Genomic DNA, 25,755 nt, shown 5'->3' on the forward strand with positions numbered 1-25,755 from the left:
GGTGTAGTATGTAGGGTACTAACCTGAGTACTAGAACACAGGCTGCCACCAAGGTGTAGGCTAGTAGGGTGTAGGGTACTAACCTGAGTACTAGAACACAGGCTGCCACCATGGTGTAGGCTAGTAGGGTGTAGGGTGTAGTATGTAGAGTACTAACCTGAGTACTAGAACACAGGCTGCCACCAAGGTGTAGGCTAGTAGGGTGTAGGGTGTAGTATGTAGGGTACTAACCTGAGTACTAGAACACAGGCTGCCACCAAGGTGTAGGCTAGTAGGGTGTAGGGTGTAGTATGTAGGGTACTAACCTGAGTACTAGAACACAGGCTGCCACCAAGGTGTAGGCTAGTAGGGTACTAACCTGAGTACTAGAACACAGGCTGCCACCAAGGTGTAGGCTAGTAGGGTGTAGGGTACTAACCTGAGTACTAGAACACAGGCTGCCACCAAGGTGTAGGGTGTAGGGTACTAACCTGAGTACTAGAACACAGGCTGCCACCAAGGTGTAGGGAGTAGGGTACTAACCTGAGTACTAGAACACAGGCTGCCACCAAGGTGTAGGGTGTAGGGTACTAACCTGAGTACAGAACACAGGCTTCCACCAAGGTGTAGGCTAGTAGGGTGTAGTATGTAGGGTACTAACCTGAGTACTAGAACACAGGCTGCCACCAAGGTGTAGGGTGTAGGGTACTAACCTGAGTACTAGAACACAGGCAGCCACCAAGGTGTAGGCTAGTAGGGTGTAGGGTGTAGGGTACTAACCTGAGTACTAGAACACAGGCTGCCACCAAGGTGTACACTAGTAGGGTGTAGAGTGTAGGGTACTAACCTGAGTACTAGAACACAGGCTGCCACCAAGGTGTAGGCTAGTAGGGTGTAGGGTACTAACCTGAGTACTAGAACACAGGCTGCCACCATGGTGTAGGCTAGTAGGGTGTAGGGTGTAGTATGTAGAGTACTAACCTGAGTACTAGAACACAGGCTGCCACCAAGGTGTAGGCTAGTAGGGTGTAGGGTGTAGTATGTAGGGTACTAACCTGAGTACTAGAACACAGGCTGCCACCAAGGTGTAGGCTAGTAGGGTGTAGGGTGTAGTATGTAGGGTACTAACCTGAGTACTAGAACACAGGCTGCCACCAAGGTGTAGGCTAGTAGGGTACTAACCTGAGTACTAGAACACAGGCTGCCACCAAGGTGTAGGCTAGTAGGGTGTAGGGTACTAACCTGAGTACTAGAACACAGGCTGCCACCAAGGTGTAGGGTGTAGGGTACTAACCTGAGTACTAGAACACAGGCTGCCACCAAGGTGTAGGGAGTAGGGTACTAACCTGAGTACTAGAACACAGGCTGCCACCAAGGTGTAGGGTGTAGGGTACTAACCTGAGTACAGAACACAGGCTTCCACCAAGGTGTAGGCTAGTAGGGTGTAGTATGTAGGGTACTAACCTGAGTACTAGAACACAGGCTGCCACCAAGGTGTAGGGTGTAGGGTACTAACCTGAGTACTAGAACACAGGCAGCCACCAAGGTGTAGGCTAGTAGGGTGTAGGGTGTAGGGTACTAACCTGAGTACTAGAACACAGGCTGCCACCAAGGTGTACACTAGTAGGGTGTAGAGTGTAGGGTACTAACCTGAGTACTAGAACACAGGCTGACACCAAGGTGTAGGCTAGTAGGGTGTAGGGTGTAGTATGTAGGGTACTAACCTGAGTACTAGAACACAGGCTGCCACCAAGGTGTAGGCTAGTAAGGTGTAGGGTGTAGTATGTAGGGTACTAACCTGAGTACTAGAACACAGGCTGCCACCAAGGTGTAGGCTAGTAGGGTGTAGGGTGTAGTATGTAGGGTACAAACCTGAGTACTAGAACACAGGCTGCCACCAAGGTGTAGGCTAGTAGGGTGTAGGGTACTAACCTGAGTACTAGAACACAGGCTGCCACCAAGGTGTAGGCTAGTAGGGTGTAGGGTACTAACCTGAGTACTAGAACACAGGCTGCCACCAAGGTGTAGGCTAGTAGGGTGTAGGGTGTAGGGTACTAACCTGAGTACTAGAACACAGGCTGCCACCAAGGTGTAGGCTAGTAGGGTGTAGGGTGTAGTATGTAGGGTACTAACCTGAGTACTAGAACACAGGCTGCCACCAAGGTGTAGGCTAGTAGGGTGTAGTATGTAGGGTACTTACCTGAGTACTAGAACACAGGCTGCCACCAAGGTGTAGGCTAGTAGGGTGTAGGGTACTAACCTGAGTACTAGAACACAGGTTGCCACCAAGTTGTAGGCTAGTAGGGTGTAGGGTACTAACCTGAGTACTAGAACACAGGCTGCCACCAAGGTGTAGGGTGTAGGGTACTAACCTGAGTACTAGAACACAGGCTGCCACCGAGGTGTAGGGTGTAGGGTACTAACCTGAGTACTAGAACACAGGCTGCCACCAAGGTGTAGGGTGTAGGGTACTAACCTGAGTACAGAACACAGGCTGCCACCAAGGTGTAGGCTAGTAGGGTGTAGTATGTAGGGTACTAACCTGAGTACTAGAACACAGGCTGCCACCAAGGTGTAGGGTGTAGGGTACTAACCTGAGTACTAGAACACAGGCTGCCACCAAGGTGTAGGCTAGTAGGGTGTAGTATGTAGGGTACTAACCTGAGTACTAGAACACAGGCTGCCACCAAGGTGTAGGGTGTAGGGTACTAACCTGAGTACTAGAACACAGGCTGCCACCAAGGTGTAGGCTAGTAGGGTGTAGTATGTAGGGTACTAACCTGAGTACTAGAACACAGGCTGCCACCAAGGTGTAGGCTAGTAGGGTGTAGGGTGTAGTATGTAGGGTACTAACCTGAGTACTAGAACACAGGCTGCCACCAAGGTGTAGGCTAGTAGGGTGTAGGGTGTAGTATGTAGGTTACTAACCTGAGTACTAGAACACAGGCTGCCACCAAGGTGTAGGCTAGTAGGGTGTAGGGTGTAGTATGTAGGGTACTAACCTGAGTACTAGAACACAGGCTGCCACCAAGGTGTAGGCTAGTAGGGTGTAGGGTGTAGTATGTAGGGTACTTACCTGAGTACTAGAACACAGGCTGCCACCAAGGTGTAGGCTAGTAGGGTGTAGTATGTAGGGTACTAACCTGAGTACTAGAACACAGGCTGCCACCAAGGTGTAGGGTACTAACCTGAGTACTAGAACACAGGCTGCCACCAAGGTGTAGGCTAGTAGGGTGTAGTATGTAGGGTACTAACCTGAGTACTAGAACACAGGCTGCCACCAAGGTGTAGGGTGTAGGGTATTAACCTGAGTACTAGAACACAGGCTGCCACCAAGGTGTAGGCTAGTAGGGTGTAGGGTGTAGTATGTAGGGTACTAACCTGAGTACTAGAACACAGGCTGCCACCAAGGTGTAGGCTAGTAGGGTGTAGGGTACTAACCTGAGTACTAGAACACAGGCTGCCACCAAGGTGTAGGCTAGTAGGGTGTAGTATGTAGGGTACTAACCTGAGTACTAGAACACAGGCTGCCACCAAGGTGTAGGCTAGTAGGGTGTAGTATGTAGGGTACTAACCTGAGTACTAGAACACAGGCTGCCACCAAGGTGCAGGCTAGTAAGGTGTAGGGTGTAGGGTACTAACCTGAGTACTAGAACACAGGCTGTCACCAAGGTGTAGGCTAGTAGGGTGTAGGGTGTAGTATGTAGGGTACTAACCTGAGTACTAGAACACAGGCTGCCACCAAGGTGTAGGCTAGTAGGGGGTAGGGTGTAGTATGTAGGGTACTAACCTGAGTACTAGAACACAGGCTGCCACCAAGGTGTAGGCTAGTAGGGTGTAGTATGTAGGGTACTAACCTGAGTACTAGAACACAGGCTGCCACCAAGGTGTAGGCTAGTAGGGTGTAGGATGTAGGGTACAAACCTGAGTACTAGAACACAGGCTGCCACCAAGGTGTAGGCTAGTAGGGTGTAGGGTGTAGTATGTAGGGTACTAACCTGAGTACTAGAACACAGGCTGCCACCAAGGTGTAGGCTAGTAGGGTGTAGGGTGTAGTATGTAGGGTACTAACCTGAGTACTAGAACACAGGAAGCCACCAAGGTGTAGGCTAGTAGGGTGTAGGGTGTAGTATGTAGGGTACTAACCTGAGTACTAGAACACAGGCTGCCACCAAGGTGTAGGGTGTAGGGTACTAACCTGAGTACTAGAACACAGGCTTCCACCAAGGTGTAGGCTAGTAGGGTGTAGGGTGTAGTATGTAGGGTACTAACCTGAGTACTAGAACACAGGCTGCCACCAAGGTGTAGGCTAGTAGGGTGTAGGGTGTAGTATGTAGGGTACTAACCTGAGTACTAGAACACAGGCTGCCACCAAGGTGTAGGCTAGTAGGGTGTAGGGTACTAACCTGAGTACTAGAACACAGGCTGCCACCAAGGTGTAGGCTAGTAGGGTGTAGGGTGTAGTATGTAGGGTACTAACCTGAGTACTAGAACACAGGCTGCCACCAAGGTGTAGGCTAGTAGGGTGTAGGGTGTAGTATGTAGGGTACTAAACTGAGTACTAGAACACAGGCTGCCACCAAGGTGTAGGCGAGTAGGGTGTAGGGTGTAGTATGTAGGGTACTAACCTGAGTACTAGAACACAGGCTGCCACCAAGGTGTAGGCTAGTAGGGTGTAGGGTACTAATCCGGGTACTAGAACACAGGCTGCCACCAAGGTGTAGGCTAGTAGGGTGTAGTATGTAGGGTACTAACCTGAGTACTAGAACACAGGCTGCCACCAAGGTGTAGGCTAGTAGGGTGTAGGGTACTAACCTGAGTACTAGAACACAGGCTGCCACCAAGGTGTAGGCTAGTAGGGTGTAGGGTGTAGTATGTAGGGTACTAACCTGAGTACTAGAACACAGGCTGCCACCAAGGTGTAGGCTAGTAGGGTGTAGTATGTAGGGTACTAACCTGAGTACTAGAACACAGGCTGCCACCAAGGTGTAGGCTAGTAGGGTGTAGGGTACTAACCTGAGTACTAGAACACAGGCTGCCACCAAGGTGTAGGCTAGTAGGGTGTAGGGTACTAACCTGAGTACTAGAACACAGGCTGCCACCAAGGTGTAGGCTAGTAGGGTGTAGGGTGTAGGGTACTAACCTGAGTACTAGAACACAGGCTGCCACCAAGGTGTAGACTAGTAGGGTGTAGGGTGTAGGGTACTAACCTGAGTACTAGAACACAGGCTGCCACCAAGGTGTAGGCTAGTAGGGTGTAGGGTGTAGTATGTAGGGTACTAACCTGAGTACTAGAACACAGGCTGCCACCAAGGTGTAGGCTAGTAGGGTGTAGGGTGTAGTATGTAGGGTACTAACCTGAGTACTAGAACACAGGCTGCCACCAAGGTGTAGGCTAGTAGGGTGTAGGGTACTAACCTGAGTACTAGAACACAGGCTGCCACCAAGGTGTAGGCTAGTAGGGTGTAGGGTGTAGGGTACTAACCTGAGTACTAGAACACAGGCTACCACCAAGGTGTAGGCTAGTAGGGTGTAGGGTACTAACCTGAGTACTAGAACACAGGCTGCCACCAAGGTGTAGGCTAGTAGGGTGTAGGGTGTAGTATGTAGGGTACTAACCTGAGTACTAGAACACAGGCTGCCACCAAGGTGTAGGCTAGTAGGGTGTAGGGTGTAGTATGTAGGGTACTAACCTGAGTACTAGAACACAGGCTGCCACCAAGGTGTAGGCTAGTAGGGTGTAGGGTGTAGTATGTAGGGTACTAACCTGAGTACTAGAACACAGGCTGCCACCAAGGTGTAGGCTAGTAGGGTGTAGTATGTAGGGTACTAACCTGAGTACTAGAACACAGGCTGCCACCAAGGTGTAGGCTAGTAGGGTACTAACCTGAGTACTAGAACACAGGCTGCCACCAAGGTGTAGGCTAGTAGGGTGTAGGGTAATAACCTGAGTACTAGAACACAGGCTGCCACCAAGGTGTAGGCTAGTAGGGTGTAGTATGTAGGGTACTAACCTGAGTACTAGAACACAGGCTGCCACCAAGGTGTAGGCTAGTAGGGTGTAGTATGTAGGGTACTAACCTGAGTACTAGAACACAGGCTGCCACCAAGGTGTAGGCAAGTAGGGTGTAGGGTGTAGTATGTAGGGTACTAACCTGAGTACTAGAACACAGGCTGCCACCAAGGTGTAGGCTAGTAGGGTGTAGGGTGTAGTATGTAGGGTACTAACCTGAGTACTAGAACACAGGCTGCCACCAAGGTGTAGGCTAGTAGGGTGTAGGGTGTAGTATGTAGGGTACTAACCTGAGTACTAGAACACAGGCTGCCACCAAGGTGTAGGCTAGTAGGGTGTAGTATGTAGGGTACTAACCTGAGTACTAGAACACAGGCTGCCACCAAGGTGTAGGCTAGTAGGGTACTAACCTGAGTACTAGAACACAGGCTGCCACCAAGGTGTAGGCTAGTAGGGTGTAGGGTACTAACCTGAGTACTAGAACACAGGCTGCCACCAAGGTGTAGGGGTGTAGGGTACTAACCTGAGTACTAGAACACAGGCTGCCACCAAGGTGTAGGGTGTAGGGTACTAACCTGAGTACTAGAACACAGGCTGCCACCAAGGTGTAGGGTGTAGGGTACTAACCTGAGTACAGAACACAGGCTGCCACCAAGGTGTAGGCTAGTAGGGTGTAGTATGTAGGGTACTAACCTGAGTACTAGAACACAGGCTGCCACCAAGGTGTAGGCTAGTAGGGTGTAGGGTGTAGTATGTAGGGTACTAACCTGAGTACTAGAACACAGGCTGCCACCAAGGTGTAGGCTAGTAGGGTGTAGGGTGTAGTATGTAGGGTACTAACCTGAGTACTAGAACACAGGCTGCCACCAAGGTGTAGGCTAGTAGGGTGTAGGGTGTAGGGTACTAACCTGAGTACTAGAACACAGGCTGCCACCAAGGTGTAGGCTACTAGGGTGTAGGGTACTAACCTGAGTACTAGAACACAGGCTGCCACCAAGGTGTAGGCTAGTAGGGTGTAGTATGTAGGGTACTAAACTGAGTACTAGAACACAGGCTGCCACCAAGGTGTAGGCTAGTAGGGTGTAGGGTGTAGTATGTAGGGTACTAACCTGAGTACTAGAACACAGGCTGCCACCAAGGTGTAGGCTAGTAGGGTGTAGTATGTAGGGTACTAACCTGAGTACTAGAACACAGGCTGCCACCAAGGTGTAGGCTAGTAGGGTGTAGTATGTAGGGTACTAACCTGAGTACTAGAACACAGGCTGCCACCAAGGTGTAGGCTAGTAGGGTGTAGGGTGTAGTATGTAGGGTACTAACCTGAGTACTAGAACACAGGCTGCCACCAAGGTGTAGGCTAGTAGGGTGTAGGGTGTAGTATGTAGGGTACTAACCTGAGTACTAGAACACAGGCTGCCACCAAGGTGTAGGCTAGTAGGGTGTAGTATGTAGGGTACTAACCTGAGTACTAGAACACAGGCTGCCACCAAGGTGTAGGCTATGGGGTAGGGTACTAACCTGAGTACTAGAACACAGGCTGCCACCAAGGTGTAGGCTAGTAGGGTGTAGGGTAATAACCTGAGTACTAGAACACAGGCTGCCACCAAGGTGTAGGCTAGTAGGGTGTAGTATGTAGGGTACTAACCTGAGTACTAGAACACAGGCTGCCACCAAGGTGTAGGCTAGTAGGGTGTAGTATGTAGGGTACTAACCTGAGTACTAGAACACAGGCTGCCACCAAGGTGTAGGCTAGTAGGGTGTAGGGTGTAGTATGTAGGGTACTAACCTGAGTACTAGAACACAGGCTGCCACCAAGGTGTAGGCTAGTAGGGTGTAGGGTGTAGTATGTAGGGTACTAACCTGAGTACTAGAACACAGGCTGCCACCAAGGTGTAGGCTAGTAGGGTGTAGGGTGTAGTATGTAGGGTACTAACCTGAGTACTAGAACACAGGCTGCCACCAAGGTGTAGGCTAGTAGGGTGTAGGGTGTAGGGTACTAACCTGAGTACTAGAACACAGGCTGCCACCAAGGTGTAGGCTAGTAGGGTGTAGGGTACTAACCTGAGTACTAGAACACAGGCTGCCACCAAGGTGTAGGCTAGTAGAAGGTGTAGGGTGTAGGGTACTAACCTGAGTACTAGAACACAGGCTGCCACCAAGGTGTAGGTAAGGTAGGGTGTAGGGTACTAACCTGAGTACTAGAACACAGGCTGCCACCAAGGTGTAGGGTAGGGTGTAGTATGTAGGGTACTAACCTGAGTACTAGAACACAGGCTGCCACCAAGGTGTAGGGTGTAGGGTACTAACCTGAGTACTAGAACACAGGCTGCCACCAAGGTGTAGGGTGTAGGGTACTAACCTGAGTACTAGAACACAGGCTGCCACCAAGGTGTAGGCTAGTAGGGTGTAGTATGTAGGGTACTAACCTGAGTACTAGAACACAGGCTGCCACCAAGGTGTAGGCTAGTAGGGTGTAGGGTGTAGTATGTAGGGTACTAACCTGAGTACTAGAACACAGGCTGCCACCAAGGTGTAGGCTAGTAGGGTGTAGTATGTAGGGTACTAACCTGAGTACTAGAACACAGGCTGCCACCAAGGTGTAGGCTAGTAGGGTGTAGTATGTAGGGTACTAACCTGAGTACTAGAACACAGGCTGCCACCAAGGTGTAGGCTAGTAGGGTGTAGGGTGTAGTATGTAGGGTACTAACCTGAGTACTAGAACACAGGCTGCCACCAAGGTGTAGGCTAGTAGGGTGTAGGGTGTAGTATGTAGGGTACTAACCTGAGTACTAGAACACAGGCTGCCACCAAGGTGTAGGCTAGTAGGGTGTAGGGTGTAGGGTACTAACCTGAGTACTAGAACACAGGCTGCCACCAAGGTGTAGGCTAGTAGGGTAGGGTGTAGGGTACTAACCTGAGTACTAGAACACAGGCTGCCACCAAGGTGTAGGCTAGTAGGGTGTAGTATGTAGGGTACTAAACTGAGTACTAGAACACAGGCTGCCACCAAGGTGTAGGCTAGTAGGGTGTAGGGTGTAGTATGTAGGGTACTAACCTGAGTACTAGAACACAGGCTGCCACCAAGGTGTAGGCTAGTAGGGTGTAGTATGTAGGGTACTAACCTGAGTACTAGAACACAGGCTGCCACCAAGGTGTAGGCTAGTAGGGTGTAGGGTGTAGTATGTAGGGTACTAACCTGAGTACTAGAACACAGGCTGCCACCAAGGTGTAGGCTAGTAGGGTGTAGGGTGTAGTATGTAGGGTACTAACCTGAGTACTAGAACACAGGCTGCCACCAAGGTGTAGGCTAGTAGGGTGTAGGGTGTAGTATGTAGGGTACTAACCTGAGTACTAGAACACAGGCTGCCACCAAGGTGTAGGCTAGTAGGGTGTAGGGTGTAGGGTACTAACCTGAGTACTAGAACACAGGCTGCCACCAAGGTGTAGGCTAGTATGTGTAGGGTACTAACCTGAGTACTAGAACACAGGCTGCCACCAAGGTGTAGGCTAGTAGGGTGTAGGGTAACTAACCTGAGTACTAGAACACAGGCTGCCACCAAGGTGTAGGCTAGTAGGGTGTAGTATGTAGGGTACTAACCTGAGTACTAGAACACAGGCTGCCACCAAGGTGTAGGCTAGTAGGGTGTAGTATGTAGGGTACTAACCTGAGTACTAGAACACAGGCTGCCACCAAGGTGTAGGCTAGTAGGGTGTAGGGTGTAGTATGTAGGGTACTAACCTGAGTACTAGAACACAGGCTGCCACCAAGGTGTAGGCTAGTAGGGTGTAGGGTGTAGTATGTAGGGTACTAACCTGAGTACTAGAACACAGGCTGCCACCAAGGTGTAGGCTAGTAGGGTGTAGGGTGTAGTATGTAGGGTACTAACCTGAGTACTAGAACACAGGCTGCCACCAAGGTGTAGGCTAGTAGGGTGTAGTATGTAGGGTACTAACCTGAGTACTAGAACACAGGCTGCCACCAAGGTGTAGGCTAGTAGGGTACTAACCTGAGTACTAGAACACAGGCTGCCACCAAGGTGTAGGCTAGTAGGGTGTAGGGTACTAACCTGAGTACTAGAACACAGGCTGCCACCAAGGTGTAGGGTGTAGGGTACTAACCTGAGTACTAGAACACAGGCTGCCACCAAGGTGTAGGGTGTAGGGTACTAACCTGAGTACTAGAACACAGGCTGCCACCAAGGTGTAGGGTGTAGGGTACTAACCTGAGTACAGAACACAGGCTGCCACCAAGGTGTAGGCTAGTAGGGTGTAGTATGTAGGGTACTAACCTGAGTACTAGAACACAGGCTGCCACCAAGGTGTAGGGTGTAGGGTACTAACCTGAGTACTAGAACACAGGCTGCCACCAAGGTGTAGGGTGTAGGGTACTAACCTGAGTACTACAACACAGGCTGCCACCAAGGTGTAGGCTAGTAGGGTGTAGTATGTAGGGTACTAACCTGAGTACTAGAACACAGGCTGCCACCAAGGTGTAGGCTAGTAGGGTGTAGGGTGTAGTATGTAGGGTACTAACCTGAGTACTAGAACACAGGCTGCCACCAAGGTGTAGGCTAGTAGGGTGTAGTATGTAGGGTACTAACCTGAGTACTAGAACACAGGCTGCCACCAAGGTGTAGGCTAGTAGGGTGTAGTATGTAGGGTACTAACCTGAGTACTAGAACACAGGCTGCCACCAAGGTGTAGGCTAGTAGGGTGTAGGGTACTAACCTGAGTACTAGAACACAGGCTGCCACCAAGGTGTAGGCTAGTAGGGTGTAGGGTGTAGGGTACTAACCTGAGTACTAGAACACAGGCTGCCACCAAGGTGTAGGCTAGTAGGGTGTAGGGTGTAGTATGTAGGGTACTAACCTGAGTACTAGAACACAGGCTGCCACCAAGGTGTAGGCTAGTAGGGTGTAGGGTGTAGTATGTAGGGTACTAACCTGAGTACTAGAACACAGGCTGCCACCAAGGTGTAGGCTAGTAGGGTGTAGGGTGTAGGGTACTAACCTGAGTACTAGAACACAGGCTGCCACCAAGGTGTAGGCTAGTAGGGTGTAGGGTGTAGGGTACTAACCTGAGTACTAGAACACAGGCTGCCACCAAGGTGTAGGGTGTAGGGTACTAACCTGAGTACTAGAACACAGGCTGCCACCAAGGTGTAGGCTAGTAGGGTGTAGGGTGTAGTATGTAGGGTACTAACCTGAGTACTAGAACACAGGCTGCCACCAAGGTGTAGGCTAGTAGGGTGTAGGGTGTAGTATGTAGGGTACTAACCTGAGTACTAGAACACAGGCTGCCACCAAGGTGTAGGCTAGTAGGGTGTAGGGTGTAGTATGTAGGGTACTAACCTGAGTACTAGAACACAGGCTGCCACCAAGGTGTAGGCTAGTAGGGTGTAGTATGTAGGGTACTAACCTGAGTACTAGAACACAGGCTGCCACCAAGGTGTAGGCTAGTAGGGTGTAGGGTGTAGTATGTAGGGTACTTACCTGAGTACTAGAACACAGGCTGCCACCAAGGTGTAGGCTAGTAGGGTGTAGGGTACTAACCTGAGTACTAGAACACAGGCTGCCACCAAGGTGTAGGCTAGTAGGGTGTAGGGTGTAGGGTACTAACCTGAGTACTAGAACACAGGCTGCCACCAAGGTGTAGGGTGTAGGGTACTAACCTGAGTACTAGAACACAGGCTGCCACCAAGGTGTAGGGTGTAGGGTACTAACCTGAGTACTAGAACACAGGCTGCCACCAAGGTGTAGGCTAGTAGGGTGTAGGGGTAGTGTAGGGTACTAACCTGAGTACTAGAACACAGGCTGCCACCAAGGTGTAGGCTAGTAGGGTGTAGGGTGTAGTATGTAGGGTACTAACCTGAGTACTAGAACACAGGCTGCCACCAAGGTGTAGGCTAGTAGGGTGTAGGGTGTAGTATGTAGGGTACTAACCTGAGTACTAGAACACAGGCTGCCACCAAGGTGTAGGCTAGTAGGGTGTAGTATGTAGGGTACTAACCTGAGTACTAGAACACAGGCTGCCACCAAGGTGTAGGCTAGTAGGGTAGGGTGGGTACTAACCTGAGTACTAGAACACAGGCTGCCACCAAGGTGTAGGCTAGTAGGGTGTAGGGTACTAACCTGAGTACTAGAACACAGGCTGCCACCAAGGTGTAGGGTGTAGGGTACTAACCTGAGTACTAGAACACAGGCTGCCACCAAGGTGTAGGGTGTAGGGTACTAACCTGAGTACTAGAACACAGGCTGCCACCAAGGTGTAGGGTGTAGGGTACTAACCTGAGTACAGAACACAGGCTGCCACCAAGGTGTAGGCTAGTAGGGTGTAGTATGTAGGGTACTAACCTGAGTACTAGAACACAGGCTGCCACCAAGGTGTAGGCTAGTAGGGTGTAGGGTGTAGTATGTAGGGTACTAACCTGAGTACTAGAACACAGGCTGCCACCAAGGTGTAGGCTAGTAGGGTGTAGGGTGTAGGGTACTAACCTGAGTACTAGAACACAGGCTGCCACCAAGGTGTAGGCTAGTAGGGTGTAGGGTACTAACCTGAGTACTAGAACACAGGCTGCCACCAAGGTGTAGGCTAGTAGGGTGTAGTGTGTAGGGTACTAAACTGAGTACTAGAACACAGGCTGCCACCAAGGTGTAGGCTAGTAGGGTGTAGGGTGTAGTATGTAGGGTACTAACCTGAGTACTAGAACACAGGCTGCCACCAAGGTGTAGGCTAGTAGGGTGTAGTATGTAGGGTACTAACCTGAGTACTAGAACACAGGCTGCCACCAAGGTGTAGGCTAGTAGGGTGTAGGGTGTAGTATGTAGGGTACTAACCTGAGTACTAGAACACAGGCTGCCACCAAGGTGTAGGCTAGTAGGGTGTAGGGTGTAGTATGTAGGGTACTAACCTGAGTACTAGAACACAGGCTGCCACCAAGGTGTAGGCTAGTAGGGTGTAGTGTGTAGGGTACTAACCTGAGTACTAGAACACAGGCTGCCACCAAGGTGTAGGCTAGTAGGGTGTAGTATGTAGGGTACTAACCTGAGTACTAGAACACAGGCTGCCACCAAGGTGTAGGCTAGAGTAGGGTACTAACCTGAGTACTAGAACACAGGCTGCCACCAAGGTGTAGGCTAGTAGGGTGTAGGGTAATAACCTGAGTACTAGAACACAGGCTGCCACCAAGGTGTAGGCTAGTAGGGTGTAGTATGTAGGGTACTAACCTGAGTACTAGAACACAGGCTGCCACCAAGGTGTAGGCTAGTAGGGTGTAGTGTGTAGGGTACTAACCTGAGTACTAGAACACAGGCTGCCACCAAGGTGTAGGCAAGTAGGGTGTAGGGTGTAGTATGTAGGGTACTAACCTGAGTACTAGAACACAGGCTGCCACCAAGGTGTAGGCTAGTAGGGTGTAGGGTGTAGTATGTAGGGTACTAACCTGAGTACTAGAACACAGGCTGCCACCAAGGTGTAGGCTAGTAGGGTGTAGGGTGTAGTATGTAGGGTACTAACCTGAGTACTAGAACACAGGCTGCCACCAAGGTGTAGGCTAGTAGGGTGTAGGTGTGTAGGGTACTAACCTGAGTACTAGAACACAGGCTGCCACCAAGGTGTAGGCTAGGGTGTAGGGTACTAACCTGAGTACTAGAACACAGGCTGCCACCAAGGTGTAGGCTAGTAGGGTGTAGGGTACTAACCTGAGTACTAGAACACAGGCTGCCACCAAGGTGTAGGGTGTAGGGTACTAACCTGAGTACTAGAACACAGGCTGCCACCAAGGTGTAGGGTGTAGGGTACTAACCTGAGTACTAGAACACAGGCTGCCACCAAGGTGTAGGGTGTAGGGTACTAACCTGAGTACAGAACACAGGCTGCCACCAAGGTGTAGGCTAGTAGGGTGTAGTGTGTAGGGTACTAACCTGAGTACTAGAACACAGGCTGCCACCAAGGTGTAGAGGGTGTAGGGTACTAACCTGAGTACTAGAACACAGGCTGCCACCAAGGTGGTAGGGTGTAGGGTACTAACCTGAGTACTACAACACAGGCTGCCACCAAGGTGTAGGCTAGTAGGGTGTAGGTTGTAGGGTACTAACCTGAGTACTAGAACACAGGCTGCCACCAAGGTGTAGGCTAGTAGGGTGTAGGGTGTAGTATGTAGGGTACTAACCTGAGTACTAGAACACAGGCTGCCACCAAGGTGTAGGCTAGTAGGGTGTAGTATGTAGGGTACTAACCTGAGTACTAGAACACAGGCTGCCACCAAGGTGTAGGCTAGTAGGGTGTAGTGTGTAGGGTACTAACCTGAGTACTAGAACACAGGCTGCCACCAAGGTGTAGGCTAGTAGGGTGTAGGGGTACTAACCTGAGTACTAGAACACAGGCTGCCACCAAGGTGTAGGCTAGTAGGGTGTAGGGTGTAGGGTACTAACCTGAGTACTAGAACACAGGCTGCCACCAAGGTGTAGGCTAGTAGGGTGTAGGGTGTAGTATGTAGGGTACTAACCTGAGTACTAGAACACAGGCTGCCACCAAGGTGTAGGCTAGTAGGGTGTAGGGTGTAGTATGTAGGGTACTAACCTGAGTACTAGAACACAGGCTGCCACCAAGGTGTAGGCTAGTAGGGTGTAGGGTACTAACCTGAGTACTAGAACACAGGCTGCCACCAAGGTGTAGGCTAGTAGGGTGTAGGGTGTAGGGTACTAACCTGAGTACTAGAACACAGGCTGCCACCAAGGTGTAGGGTGTAGGGGTACTAACCTGAGTACTAGAACACAGGCTGCCACCAAGGTGTAGGCTAGTAGGGTGTAGGGTGTAGTGTAGGGTACTAACCTGAGTACTAGAACACAGGCTGCCACCAAGGTGTAGGCTAGTAGGGTGTAGGGTGTAGTATGTAGGGTACTAACCTGAGTACTAGAACACAGGCTGCCACCAAGGTGTAGGCTAGTAGGGTGTAGGGTGTAGTATGTAGGGTACTAACCTGAGTACTAGAACACAGGCTGCCACCAAGGTGTAGGCTAGTAGGGTGTAGTATGTAGGGTACTAACCTGAGTACTAGAACACAGGCTGCCACCAAGGTGTAGGCTAGTAGGGTGTAGGGTGTAGTATGTAGGGTACTAACCTGAGTACTAGAACACAGGCTGCCAGCAAGGTGTAGGCTAGTAGGGTGTAGGGTACTAACCTGAGTACTAGAACACAGGCTGCCACCAAGGTGTAGGCTAGTAGGGTGTAGGGTGTAGGGTACTAACCTGAGTACTAGAACACAGGCTGCCACCAAGGTGTAGGGTGTAGGGTACTAACCTGAGTACTAGAACACAGGCTGCCACCAAGGTTAGGCTAGTAGGGTGTAGGGTACTAACCTGAGTACTAGAACACAGGCTGCCACCAAGGTGTAGGCTAGTAGGGTGTAGGGTGTAGTATGTAGGGTACTAACCTGAGTACTAGAACACAGGCTGCCACCAAGGTGTAGGCTAGTAGGGTGTAGGGTGTAGTATGTAGGGTACTAACCTGAGTACTAGAACACAGGCTGCCACCAAGGTGTAGGCTAGTAGGGTGTAGGGTGTGTATGTAGGGTACTAACCTGAGTACTAGAACACAGGCTGCCACCAAGGTGTAGGCTAGTAGGGTGTAGGGTGTAGTATGTAGGGTACTAACCTGAGTACTAGAACACAGGCTGCCACCAAGGTGTAGGCTAGTAGGGTGTAGGGTGTGTAGGGTACTAACCTGAGTACTAGAACACAGGCTGCCACCAAGGTGTAGGCTAGTAGGGTGTAGGGTGTAGTATGTAGGGTACTAACCTGAGTACTAGAACACAGGCTGCCACCAAGGTGTAGGCTAGTAGGGTGTAGGGTGTAGTATGTAGGGTACTAACCTGAGTACTAGAACACAGGCTGCCACCAAGGTGTAGGCTAGTAGGGTGTAGGGTACTAACCTGAGTACTAGAACACAGGCTGCCACCAAGGTGTAGGCTAGTAGGGTGTAGGGTGTAGTATGTAGGGTACTAACCTGAGTACTAGAACACAGGCTGCCACCAAGGTGTAGGCTAGCAAGGTGCCGATAGACATCAGATCAACCAGGTCCTTCAGGTCAAACAGGAAGGCCATCACCGCTGTAGGAAGAAGTCCAAGACCATGAAGAAATACGACATACGACAGGATCTATCCCAGAATAACCCAGTTTAAAATACAAGCCAATGCACACATTAATGGGCGGTGTTCCTGGACACAGATATTCCTGGACTAAAAAGCAAGCTCAACGGAGAATCTAAAATAAGTTGTTTTTCAGGACTAGGTTTAAATCTGTGTCTGAGAAACCGCCCCAAAATGACATAATTCTGTTTGATTCTGGCATTAGGCATCTGCAGTAAGAATTAACATTATGATGACTCAACAACTGCCCTTTTCTGACAAAGAGACATAATAACAGTATTATTACATTTCCTGTGAAACATGTTACACACAACATATTCACATCACGGTACAGTATCACCGCAACCAGTAGGCTAGACACAGTAGTCACCTTCAATTCACATACAGGAAATAAGGAAGAAAACGGCATCATTTTTCAAACTTTTGAAGAGTCGAGACTAAGAAACTGTCTGTTTCACATCATGTTTTACTTCTGCTTAACTAAATCACAGTTCTCTATAGTACCTTCAACCTAAAGTCTCTGTCTGCTACACCTCTCTCTCCTCCTCAGGTCCCTTCAACCTAAAGTCTCTGTCTGCTACACCTCTCTCCTCCTCAGGTCCCTTCAACCTAAAGTCTCTGTCTGCTACACCTCTCTCTCCTCCTCAGGTCCCTTCAACCTAAAGTCTCTGTCTGCTACACCTCTCTCCTCCTCAGGTACCTTCAACCTAAAGTCTCTGTCTGCTACACCTCTCTCTCCTCCTCAGGTTCCTTCAACCTAAAGTCTCTGTCTGCTACACCTCTCTCTCCTCCTCAGGTACCTTCAACCTAAAGTCTCTGTCTGCTACACCTCTCTCTCCTCCTCAGGTTCCTTCAACCTAAAGTCTCTGTCTGCTACACCTCTCTCCTCCTCAGGTACCTTCAACCTAAAGTCTCTGTCTGCTACACCTCTCTCCTCCTCAGGTACCTTCAACCTAAAGTCTCTGTCTGCTACACCTCTCTCCTCTTCAGGTACCTTCAACCTAAAGTCTCTGTCTGCTACACCTCTCTCTCCTCCTCAGGTTCCTTCAACCTAAAGACTCTGTCTGCTACACCTTTCTCCTCTTCAGGTACCTTCAACCTAAAGTCTCTGTCTGCTACACCTCTCTCTCCTCCTCAGGTTCCTTCAACCTAAAGTCTCTGTCTGCTACACCTCTCTCTCCTCCTCAGGTTCCTTCAACCTAAAGTCTCTGTCTGCTACACCTCTCTCCTCCTCAGGTACCTTCAACCTAAAGTCTCTGTCTGCTACACCTCTCTCTCCTCCTCAGGTCCCTTCAACCTAAAGTCTCTGTCTGCTACACCTCTCTCTCCTCCTCAGGTACCTTCAACCTAAAGTCTCTGTCTGCTACACCTCTCTCTCCTCCTCAGGTTCCTTCAACCTAAAGTCTCTGTCTGCTACACCTCTCTCTCCTCCTCAGGTACCTTCAACCTAAAGTCTCTGTCTGCTACACCTCTCTCTCCTCCTCAGGTTCCTTCAACCTAAAGTCTCTGTCTGCTACACCTCTCTCCTCCTCAGGTACCTTCAACCTAAAGTCTCTGTCTGCTACACCTCTCTCTCCTCCTCAGGTACCTTCAACCTAAAGTCTCTGTCTGCTACACCTCTCTCCTCCTCAGGTACCTTCAACCTAAAGTCTCTGTCTGCTACACCTCTCTCTCCTCCTCAGGTTCCTTCAACCTAAAGACTCTGTCTGCTACACCTTTCTCCTCTCTCAGGTACCTTCAACCTAAAGTCTCTGTCTGCTACACCTCTCTCTCCTCCTCAGGTTCCTTCAACCTAAAGTCTCTGTCTGCTACACCTCTCTCTCCTCCTCAGGTTCCTTCAACCTAAAGTCTCTGTCTGCTACACCTCTCTCCTCCTCAGGTACCTTCAACCTAAAGTTTCTGTCTGCTACACCTCTCTCTCCTCCTCAGGTCCCTTCAACCTAAAGTCTCTGTCTGCTACACCTCTCTCTCCTCCTCAGGTTCCTTCAACCTAAAGTCTCTGTCTGCTACACCTCTCTCTCCTCCTCAGGTACCTTCAACCTAAAGTCTCTGTCTGCTACACCTCTCTCTCCTCCTCAGGTCCCTTCAACCTAAAGTCTCTGTCTGCTACACCTCTCTCCTCCTCAGGTACCTTCAACCTAAAGTCTCTGTCTGCTACACCTCTCTCTCCTCCTCAGGTTCCTTCAACCTAAAGTCTCTGTCTGCTACACCTCTCTCTCCTCCTCAGGTACCTTCAACCTAAAGTCTCTGTCTGCTACACCTCTCTCTCCTCAGGTTCCTTCAACCTAAAGACTCTGTCTGCTACACCTCTCTCTCCTCCTCAGGTTCCTTCAACCTAAAGTCTCTGTCTGCTACACCTCTCTCTCCTCCTCAGGTTCCTTCAACCTAAAGTCTCTGTCTGCTACACCTCTCTCCTCCTCAGGTACCTTCAACCTAAAGTCTCTGTCTGCTACACCTCTCTCTCCTCCTCAGGTTCCTTCAACCTAAAGTCTCTGTCTGCTACACCTCTCTCTCCTCCTCAGGTACCTTCAACCTAAAGTCTCTGTCTGCTACACCTCTCTCTCCTCAGGTTCCTTCAACCTAAAGTCTCTGTCTGCTACACCTCTCTCTCCTCCTCAGGTTCCTTCAACCTAAAGTCTCTGTCTGCTACACCTCTCTCCTCCTCAGGTTCCTTCAACCTAAAGTCTCTGTCTGCTACACCTCTCTCCTCCTCAGGTACCTTCAACCTAAAGTCTCTGTCTGCTACACCTCTCTCTCCTCCTCAGGTTCCTTCAACCTAAAGTCTCTGTCTGCTACACCTCTCTCTCCTCCTCAGGTTCCTTCAACCTAAAGTCTCTGTCTGCTACACCTCTCTCTCCTCCTCAGGTACCTTCAACCTAAAGTCTCTGTCTGCTACACCTCTCTCTCCTCCTCAGGTACCTTCAACCTAAAGTCTCTGTCTGCTACACCTCTCTCCTCCTCAGGTACCTTCAACCTAAAGACTCTGTCTGCTACACCTTTCTCCTCCTCAGGTACCTTCAACCTAAAGTCTCTGTCTGCTACACCTCTCTCTCTCCTCCTCAGGTTCCTTCAACCTAAAGTCTCTGTCTGCTACACCTCTCTCTCCTCCTCAGGTACCTTCAACCTAAAGTCTCTGTCTGCTACACCTCTCTCCTCCTCAGGTACCTTCAACCTAAAGACTCTGTCTGCTACACCTCTCTCCTCCTCAGGTACCTTCAACCTAAAGTCTCTGTCTGCTACACCTCTCTCTCTCCTCCTCAGGTGGGCATAGGCTTGTTACCGCCAGATACAGATCAGCTCTGAGCTTAATCCTTGACCTCTAACCCAGTCTTACCGGACATGAAACCTGACGCAATGGTGGAGTTGATGGGCGACTTCCTCTCACTGACCTTGGCCAGAAAGGAGAAGAGGAGACCATCGCGGGCCATGGCAAAGATTATACGAGGTAGAGGAAACATGGAGCCTAGAAGGCTATAGGAGGGTTGGGGGAGAGAAGGAAAGGAGGAGAGGGAGGAGGAGAGGCCAGGGGTGGAGGAGGAGAAGGAGGAGGTGGAGGAAGAGGATAGGCCAGGGGTGGAAGAGGAGGAAGGGGGCAAAGATTTATAACCCAAAAACACTCCAAGTCTCTCCATGAAGTCCAGTCACATGGTTTCAACTGCTGCAGTTCCCAGTGCACCACCCAGACACACAGAACCTTAGAGCCTTAGGATCTGTCTGCCCGTAATAAACATGTAGAGCAGACAAGATGAGTGTATAGAATCCCCTCAAATTCAAATCTGAACCTCCAAGCCAGTTCCACTGCTTTTCCTTCTTCCCCTTTAATTAGGGACTGGTTTAGACATGGGACACCAGAATTCTTCCCCTTTAATTAGGGACTGGTTAGACATGGGACACCAGCATTCTTCCCCTTTAATTAGGGACTGGTTTAGACATGGGACACCAGAATTCTTCCCCTTTAATTAGGGACTGGTTTAGACATGGGACACCAGCATTCTTCCCCTTTAATTAGGGACTGGTTTAGACATGGGACACCAGCATTCTTCCCCTTTAATTAGGGACTGGTTTAGACATGGGACACCAGCATTCTTCCCCTTTAATTAGGGACTGGTTTAGACATGGGACACCAGAATTCTTCCCCTTTAATTAGGGACTGGTTTAGACATGGGACACCAGCATTCTTCCCCTTTAATTAGGGACTGGTTTAGACATGGGACACCAGAATTCTTCCCCTTTAATTAGGGACTGGTTAGACATGGGACACCAGCATTCTTCCCCTTTAATTAGGGACTGGTTTAGACATGGGACACCAGCATTCTTCCCCTTTAATTAGGGACTGGTTTAGACATGGGACACCAGAATTCTTCCCCTTTAATTAGGGACTGGTTAGACATGGGACACCAGCATTCTTCCCCTTTAATTAGGGACTGGTTTAGACATGGGACACCAGCATTCTTCCCCTTTAATTAGGGACTGGTTTAGACATGGGACACCAGCATTCTTCCCCTTTAATTAGGGACTGGTTTAGACATGGGACACCAGCATTCTTCCCCTTTAATTAGGGACTGGTTTAGACATGGGACACCAGAATTCTTCCCCTTTAATTAGGGACTGGTTTAGACATGGGACACCAGCATTCTTCCCCTTTAATTAGGGACTGGTTTAGACATGGGACACCAGAATTCTTCCCCTTTAATTAGGGACTGGTTAGACATGGGACACCAGAATTCTTCCCCTTTAATTAGGGACTGGTTTAGACATGGGACACCAGAATTCTTCCCCTTTAATTAGGGACTGGTTTAGACATGGGACACCAGCATTCTTCCCCTTTAATTAGGGACTGGTTTAGACATGGGACACCAGAATTCTTCCCCTTTAATTAGGGACTGGTTAGACATGGGACACCAGCATTCTTCCCCTTTAATTAGGGACTGGTTTAGACATGGGACACCAGCATTCTTCCCCTTTAATTAGGGACTGGTTTAGACATGGGACACCAGAATTCTTCCCCTTTAATTAGGGACTGGTTTAGACATGGGACACCAGCATTCTTCCCCTTTAATTAGGGACTGGTTTAGACATGGGACACCAGCATTCTTCCCCTTTAATTAGGGACTGGTTTAGACATGGGACACCAGCATTCTTCCCCTTTAATTAGGGACTGGTTTAGACATGGGACACCAGCATTCTTCCCCTTTAATTAGGGACTGGTTAGACATGGGACACCAGCATTCTTCCCCTTTAATTAGGGACTGGTTTAGACATGGGACACCAGAATTCTTCCCCTTTAATTAGGGACTGGTTTAGACACGGGACACCAGAATTCTTCCCCTTTAATTAGGGACTGGTTTAGACATGGGACACCAGAATTCTTCCCCTTTAATTAGGGACTGGTTAGACATGGGACACCAGCATTCTTCCCCTTTAATTAGGGACTGGTTTAGACATGGGACACCAGCATTCTTCCCCTTTAATTAGGGACTGGTTTAGACATGGGACACCAGCATTCTTCCCCTTTAATTAGGGACTGGTTAGACATGGGACACCAGCATTCTTCCCCTTTAATTAGGGACTGGTTTAGACATGGGACACCAGAATTCTTCCCCTTTAATTAGGGACTGGTTTAGACATGGGACACCAGAATTCTTCCCCTTTAATTAGGGACTGGTTTAGACACGGGACACCAGAATTCTTCCCCTTTAATTAGGGACTGGTTTAGACATGGGACACCAGCATTCTTCCCCTTTAATTAGGGACTGGTTTAGACACGGGACACCAGCATTCTTCCCCTTTAATTAGGGACTGGTTTAGACATGGGACACCAGAATTCTTCCCCTTTAATTAGGGACTGGTTTAGACACGGGACACCAGAATTCTTCCCCTTTAATTAGGGACTGGTTTAGACATGGGACACCAGATGGGTGCAATAAATGATCAGGTAGAACAGAAAATACATAGTACTCCATACCCCCAGGGTAATAATATCAGTAGTACTCCATATCCCCCAGGGTAATAATATCAGTAGTACTCCATACCCCCAGGGTAATAATATCAGTAGTACTCCATACCCCCAGGGTAATAATATCAGTAGTACTCCATATCCCCCCAGGGTAATAATATCAGTAGTACTCCATACCCCCAGGGTAATAATATCAGTAGTACTCCATACCCCCAGGGTAATAATATCAGTAGTACTCCATACCCCCAGGGTAATAATATCAGTAGTACTCCATATCCCCAGGGTAATAATATCAGTAGTACTCCATACCCCCAGGGTAATAATATCAGTAGTACTCCATACCCCCAGGGTAATAATATCAGTAGTACTCCATATCCCCCCAGGGTAATAATATCAGTAGTACTCCATATCCCCCCAGGGTAATAATATCAGTAGTACTCCATATCCCCCAGGGTAATAATATCAGTAGTACTCCATATCCCCCCAGGGTAATAATATCAGTAGTACTCCATATCCCCAGGGTAATAATATCAGTAGTACTCCATATCCCCCAGGGTAATAATATCAGTAGTAAGATTTTAATACCCCTGATCTATCCACAGGTTTTGTAGGTTTGGTCAGGTATTCTAAGCAGGTGCACTGTGAACAGTAGCATGTTGAGGTAACCAGGGTAACGGCGCTAGCATTGGTTGGTTCCTGTAAGGAGGGAGCTGTAAGGGGGGGGTGAGGTTAGCAGCCCTGTTAGTGGTTTAACTGGTTAGAAAGGGTTCTAATCTCACCTGCCACCATTCCAGAGGTTACTGTAGCGATTAGAGGGGTTTTGGTTCGGTCGCTGATCTGGGCCAGACTCTTGAAGAGGAGGCCGTCCTGAGCCATGGCCCAGATGACACGAGGCATGGGGAACATGGAGCCTAGCAGGCTAGCAGGGAGATAGGAGAGCCGTGCAAAACACAGGGAGATATACAGGGAGATAACATCGTTAAACACACACAAAGCTACTCTAATCATCATTTTAGGCATAACCCATGAAACTAGCCTAACCTGATTGCAAAATGTGTTAGAGCTTCATCTAACTCTTGTTAAAGACCAGGAACATAAGTTGGGTGAAGAACAAACACATCCACCCTATCAGAGAAGTAGTGTAGACCAGCTTACCTGGTGGACAGAGCACACAGGGACCCTACAGCCACAGCATAGGTGGCTCCCTCCCAGCCTACGTGTTTAAAGGCCACAGGCAGAGGACTGTTCTTATCCAACATATAGTAGGGCATCATCATGGTGAGGGCACCAGACACTCCGAAGTAGGCCACGAAACAGATGAGGAGAGAGGCTACGATGCCTATGGGGATGGCTCTCTGCGGGTTCTTTACCTCCTCACCTATAGGGGTTAAAGGTCAGGGGTTAAAGGAAACAGATGAGGAGAGAGGCTACGATGCCTATGGGGATGGCTCTCTGCGGGTTCTTTACCTCCTCACCTATAGGGGTTAAAGGTCAGGGGTTAAAGGAAACAGATGAGGAGAGAGGCTACGATGCCTATGGGGATGGCTCTCTGCGGGTTCTTTACCTCCTCACCTATAGGGGTTAAAGGTCAGGGGTTAAAGGAAACAGATGAGGAGAGAGGCTACGATGCCTATGGGGATGGCTCTCTGCGGGTTCTTTACCTCCTCACCTATAGGGGTTAAAGTCAGGGGTTAAAGGAAACAGATGAGGAGAGAGGCTACGATGCCTATGGGGATGGCTCTCTGCGGGTTCTTTACCTCCTCACCTATAGGGGTTAAAGGTCAGGGGTTAAAGGAAACAGATGAGGAGAGAGGCTATGATGCCTATGGGGATGGCTCTCTGAGGGTTCTCCACCTCCTCCCCTACAGGGAGAGACAGAGAGTACCGGAGATGTTAGATACGGTTGCAAACTTCTGGTAATTTTCCCCAAATTCCCTGATTTTCCAGAAAAATTCTGGTTGGAAGATTCCTGGATTCTGGACGGAAAAAGCATGAAATTCAGAGATTAATGAAGTATGTTAATAATGAGTGTTTATGAAGACATTATGAATTCTTTCTAAAGCCTTGACAAGTGTACTGACCAGTGGTGGCGATACAGTCAAAGCCTACGAAGGCATAGAAACAGGTTGCTGCTCCAGAGAGGACCCCAGTAAAGCCAAACGGCATGAAGCCTCCCTGACCCAGACTCTCCTTCGATGGCAAGGACTCTGTCATACTGGAGGAGAGGAGAACACACACACACACACACACACACACACACACACACATAGACACACACACACACACACACACACACACACACACACACACACACACACACACACACACACACACACACACACACACACACACACACACACACACACACACACAACATCAACACGTGTGCTCAGAAACAAATCCTCAGTAATACAGATGAATATCTAAACAAACACACAGGCAGCATTAAGCAGCAAACACATGACTTCCAAACATATCCATCTGTTCCCTGATCCCTGTTCCCTGATCCCTGTTCCCTGATCCCTGTTCCCTGATCCCTGATCCCTGTTCCCTGATCCCTGATCCCTGTTCCCTGATCCCTGATCCCTGTTCCCTGATCCCTGATCCCTGTTCCCTGATCCCTGTTCCCTGATCCCTGTTCCCTGATCCCTGTTCCCTGATCCCTGATCCCTGTTCCCTGTTCCCTGTTCCCTGATCCCTGTTCCCTGATCCCTGATCCCTGATCCCTGTTCCCTGATCCCTGATCCCTGTTCCCTGATCCCTGATCCCTGTTCCCTGATCCCTGTTCCCTGATCCCTGTTCCCTGATCCCTGTTCCCTGTTCCCTGATCCCTGATCCCTGTTCCCTGATCCCTGTTCCCTGATCCCTGTTCCCTGTTCCCTGATCCCTGTTCCCTGATCCCTGTTCCCTGATCCCTGATCCCTGACTCACTTCAGTGTTGCATTGACAGTGATGTTGAGGATTTCATCAGGGTTCAGATGCCAGTTCTTTACAGTTCCTTTGACCAGCCCTGAGATGACCACAAACACCAGCACTAACACATTAATACAGGTGAACACCTTGTTCACCATGGCTGACTCCTTCACTCCAAACGCTAGTAGGCCTGGAGGAAGTGAGGGAGAGAGAAATACAGAGATTATTATTAAAGTTATTTCAAATATTTCGATTCCAGGTCTGGTTTCCCACAGCACAATACTCCAGAGAAAAGGTCCCAAAACAGACAACATATAAATATATGTATTTATGGAGCAACGCCCACCTGTGAGAATGATGATGATGATGACAGCGAACATGTCTGGGTATTCAGCCAGGATCCCTGGGGTCTTCATCGCCATGTGGACCCGGCACCACTGCTCGATGTGTCGACCAATCAGCTCATCAAACGTGGCGCTCCATGCCCGAGCCACGCTAGAGGTTCCTGTTAGGAGATCCAGGATCAACACAGCTGAATTATCAGAAAGGAAAGGAGGACCAAGGCACTCTTCATATACTTCATTAAAATACCTTTATTAGTATGGAATGTTCAATAGAAACAATGTTTTAAAAAACCAACGCGTTTCGGCCGCATGGCCTTCGTCAGGGAGTACAAAGAAATAATACAACGTTCTCTTTTTAACAGCTTTTCCAAATAGCCCTAATTTGAAGAGGGAGCGGTTACACAA

At 49.3% G+C, this 25,755-nt stretch overlaps 1 protein-coding gene across 3 annotated transcripts in view; it reads right to left on the bottom strand.

Moving 5' to 3' along the window:
* Positions 1-25,755, bottom strand: part of LOC106581541 (high affinity cationic amino acid transporter 1) — a 79,288-nt gene that overhangs the window by 10,953 nt on the left and 42,580 nt on the right. For 2 of the 3 annotated variants that reach the window (XM_045704107.1, XM_045704108.1), the window contains exons 3-8: positions 25,353-25,511; positions 25,025-25,196; positions 24,175-24,308; positions 23,249-23,471; positions 22,873-23,012; positions 15,995-16,097 (exon numbers count right to left, since the gene is read on the bottom strand). In XM_045704107.1, the coding sequence (XP_045560063.1) occupies positions 15,995-16,097; positions 22,873-23,012; positions 23,249-23,471; positions 24,175-24,308; positions 25,025-25,196; positions 25,353-25,511 (931 nt within the window). Of the gene's footprint in view, positions 1-15,994; positions 16,098-19,471; positions 19,609-22,872; positions 23,013-23,248; positions 23,472-24,174; positions 24,309-25,024; positions 25,197-25,352; positions 25,512-25,755 lie in introns of all 3 variants that reach the window. The other variant, XM_045704109.1, reaches the window with a different exon arrangement.

Source organism: Salmo salar, chromosome ssa20 (genome assembly GCF_905237065.1).
Source record: "Salmo salar chromosome ssa20, Ssal_v3.1, whole genome shotgun sequence".
Classification (NCBI taxonomy): domain Eukaryota; kingdom Metazoa; phylum Chordata; class Actinopteri; order Salmoniformes; family Salmonidae; genus Salmo; species Salmo salar.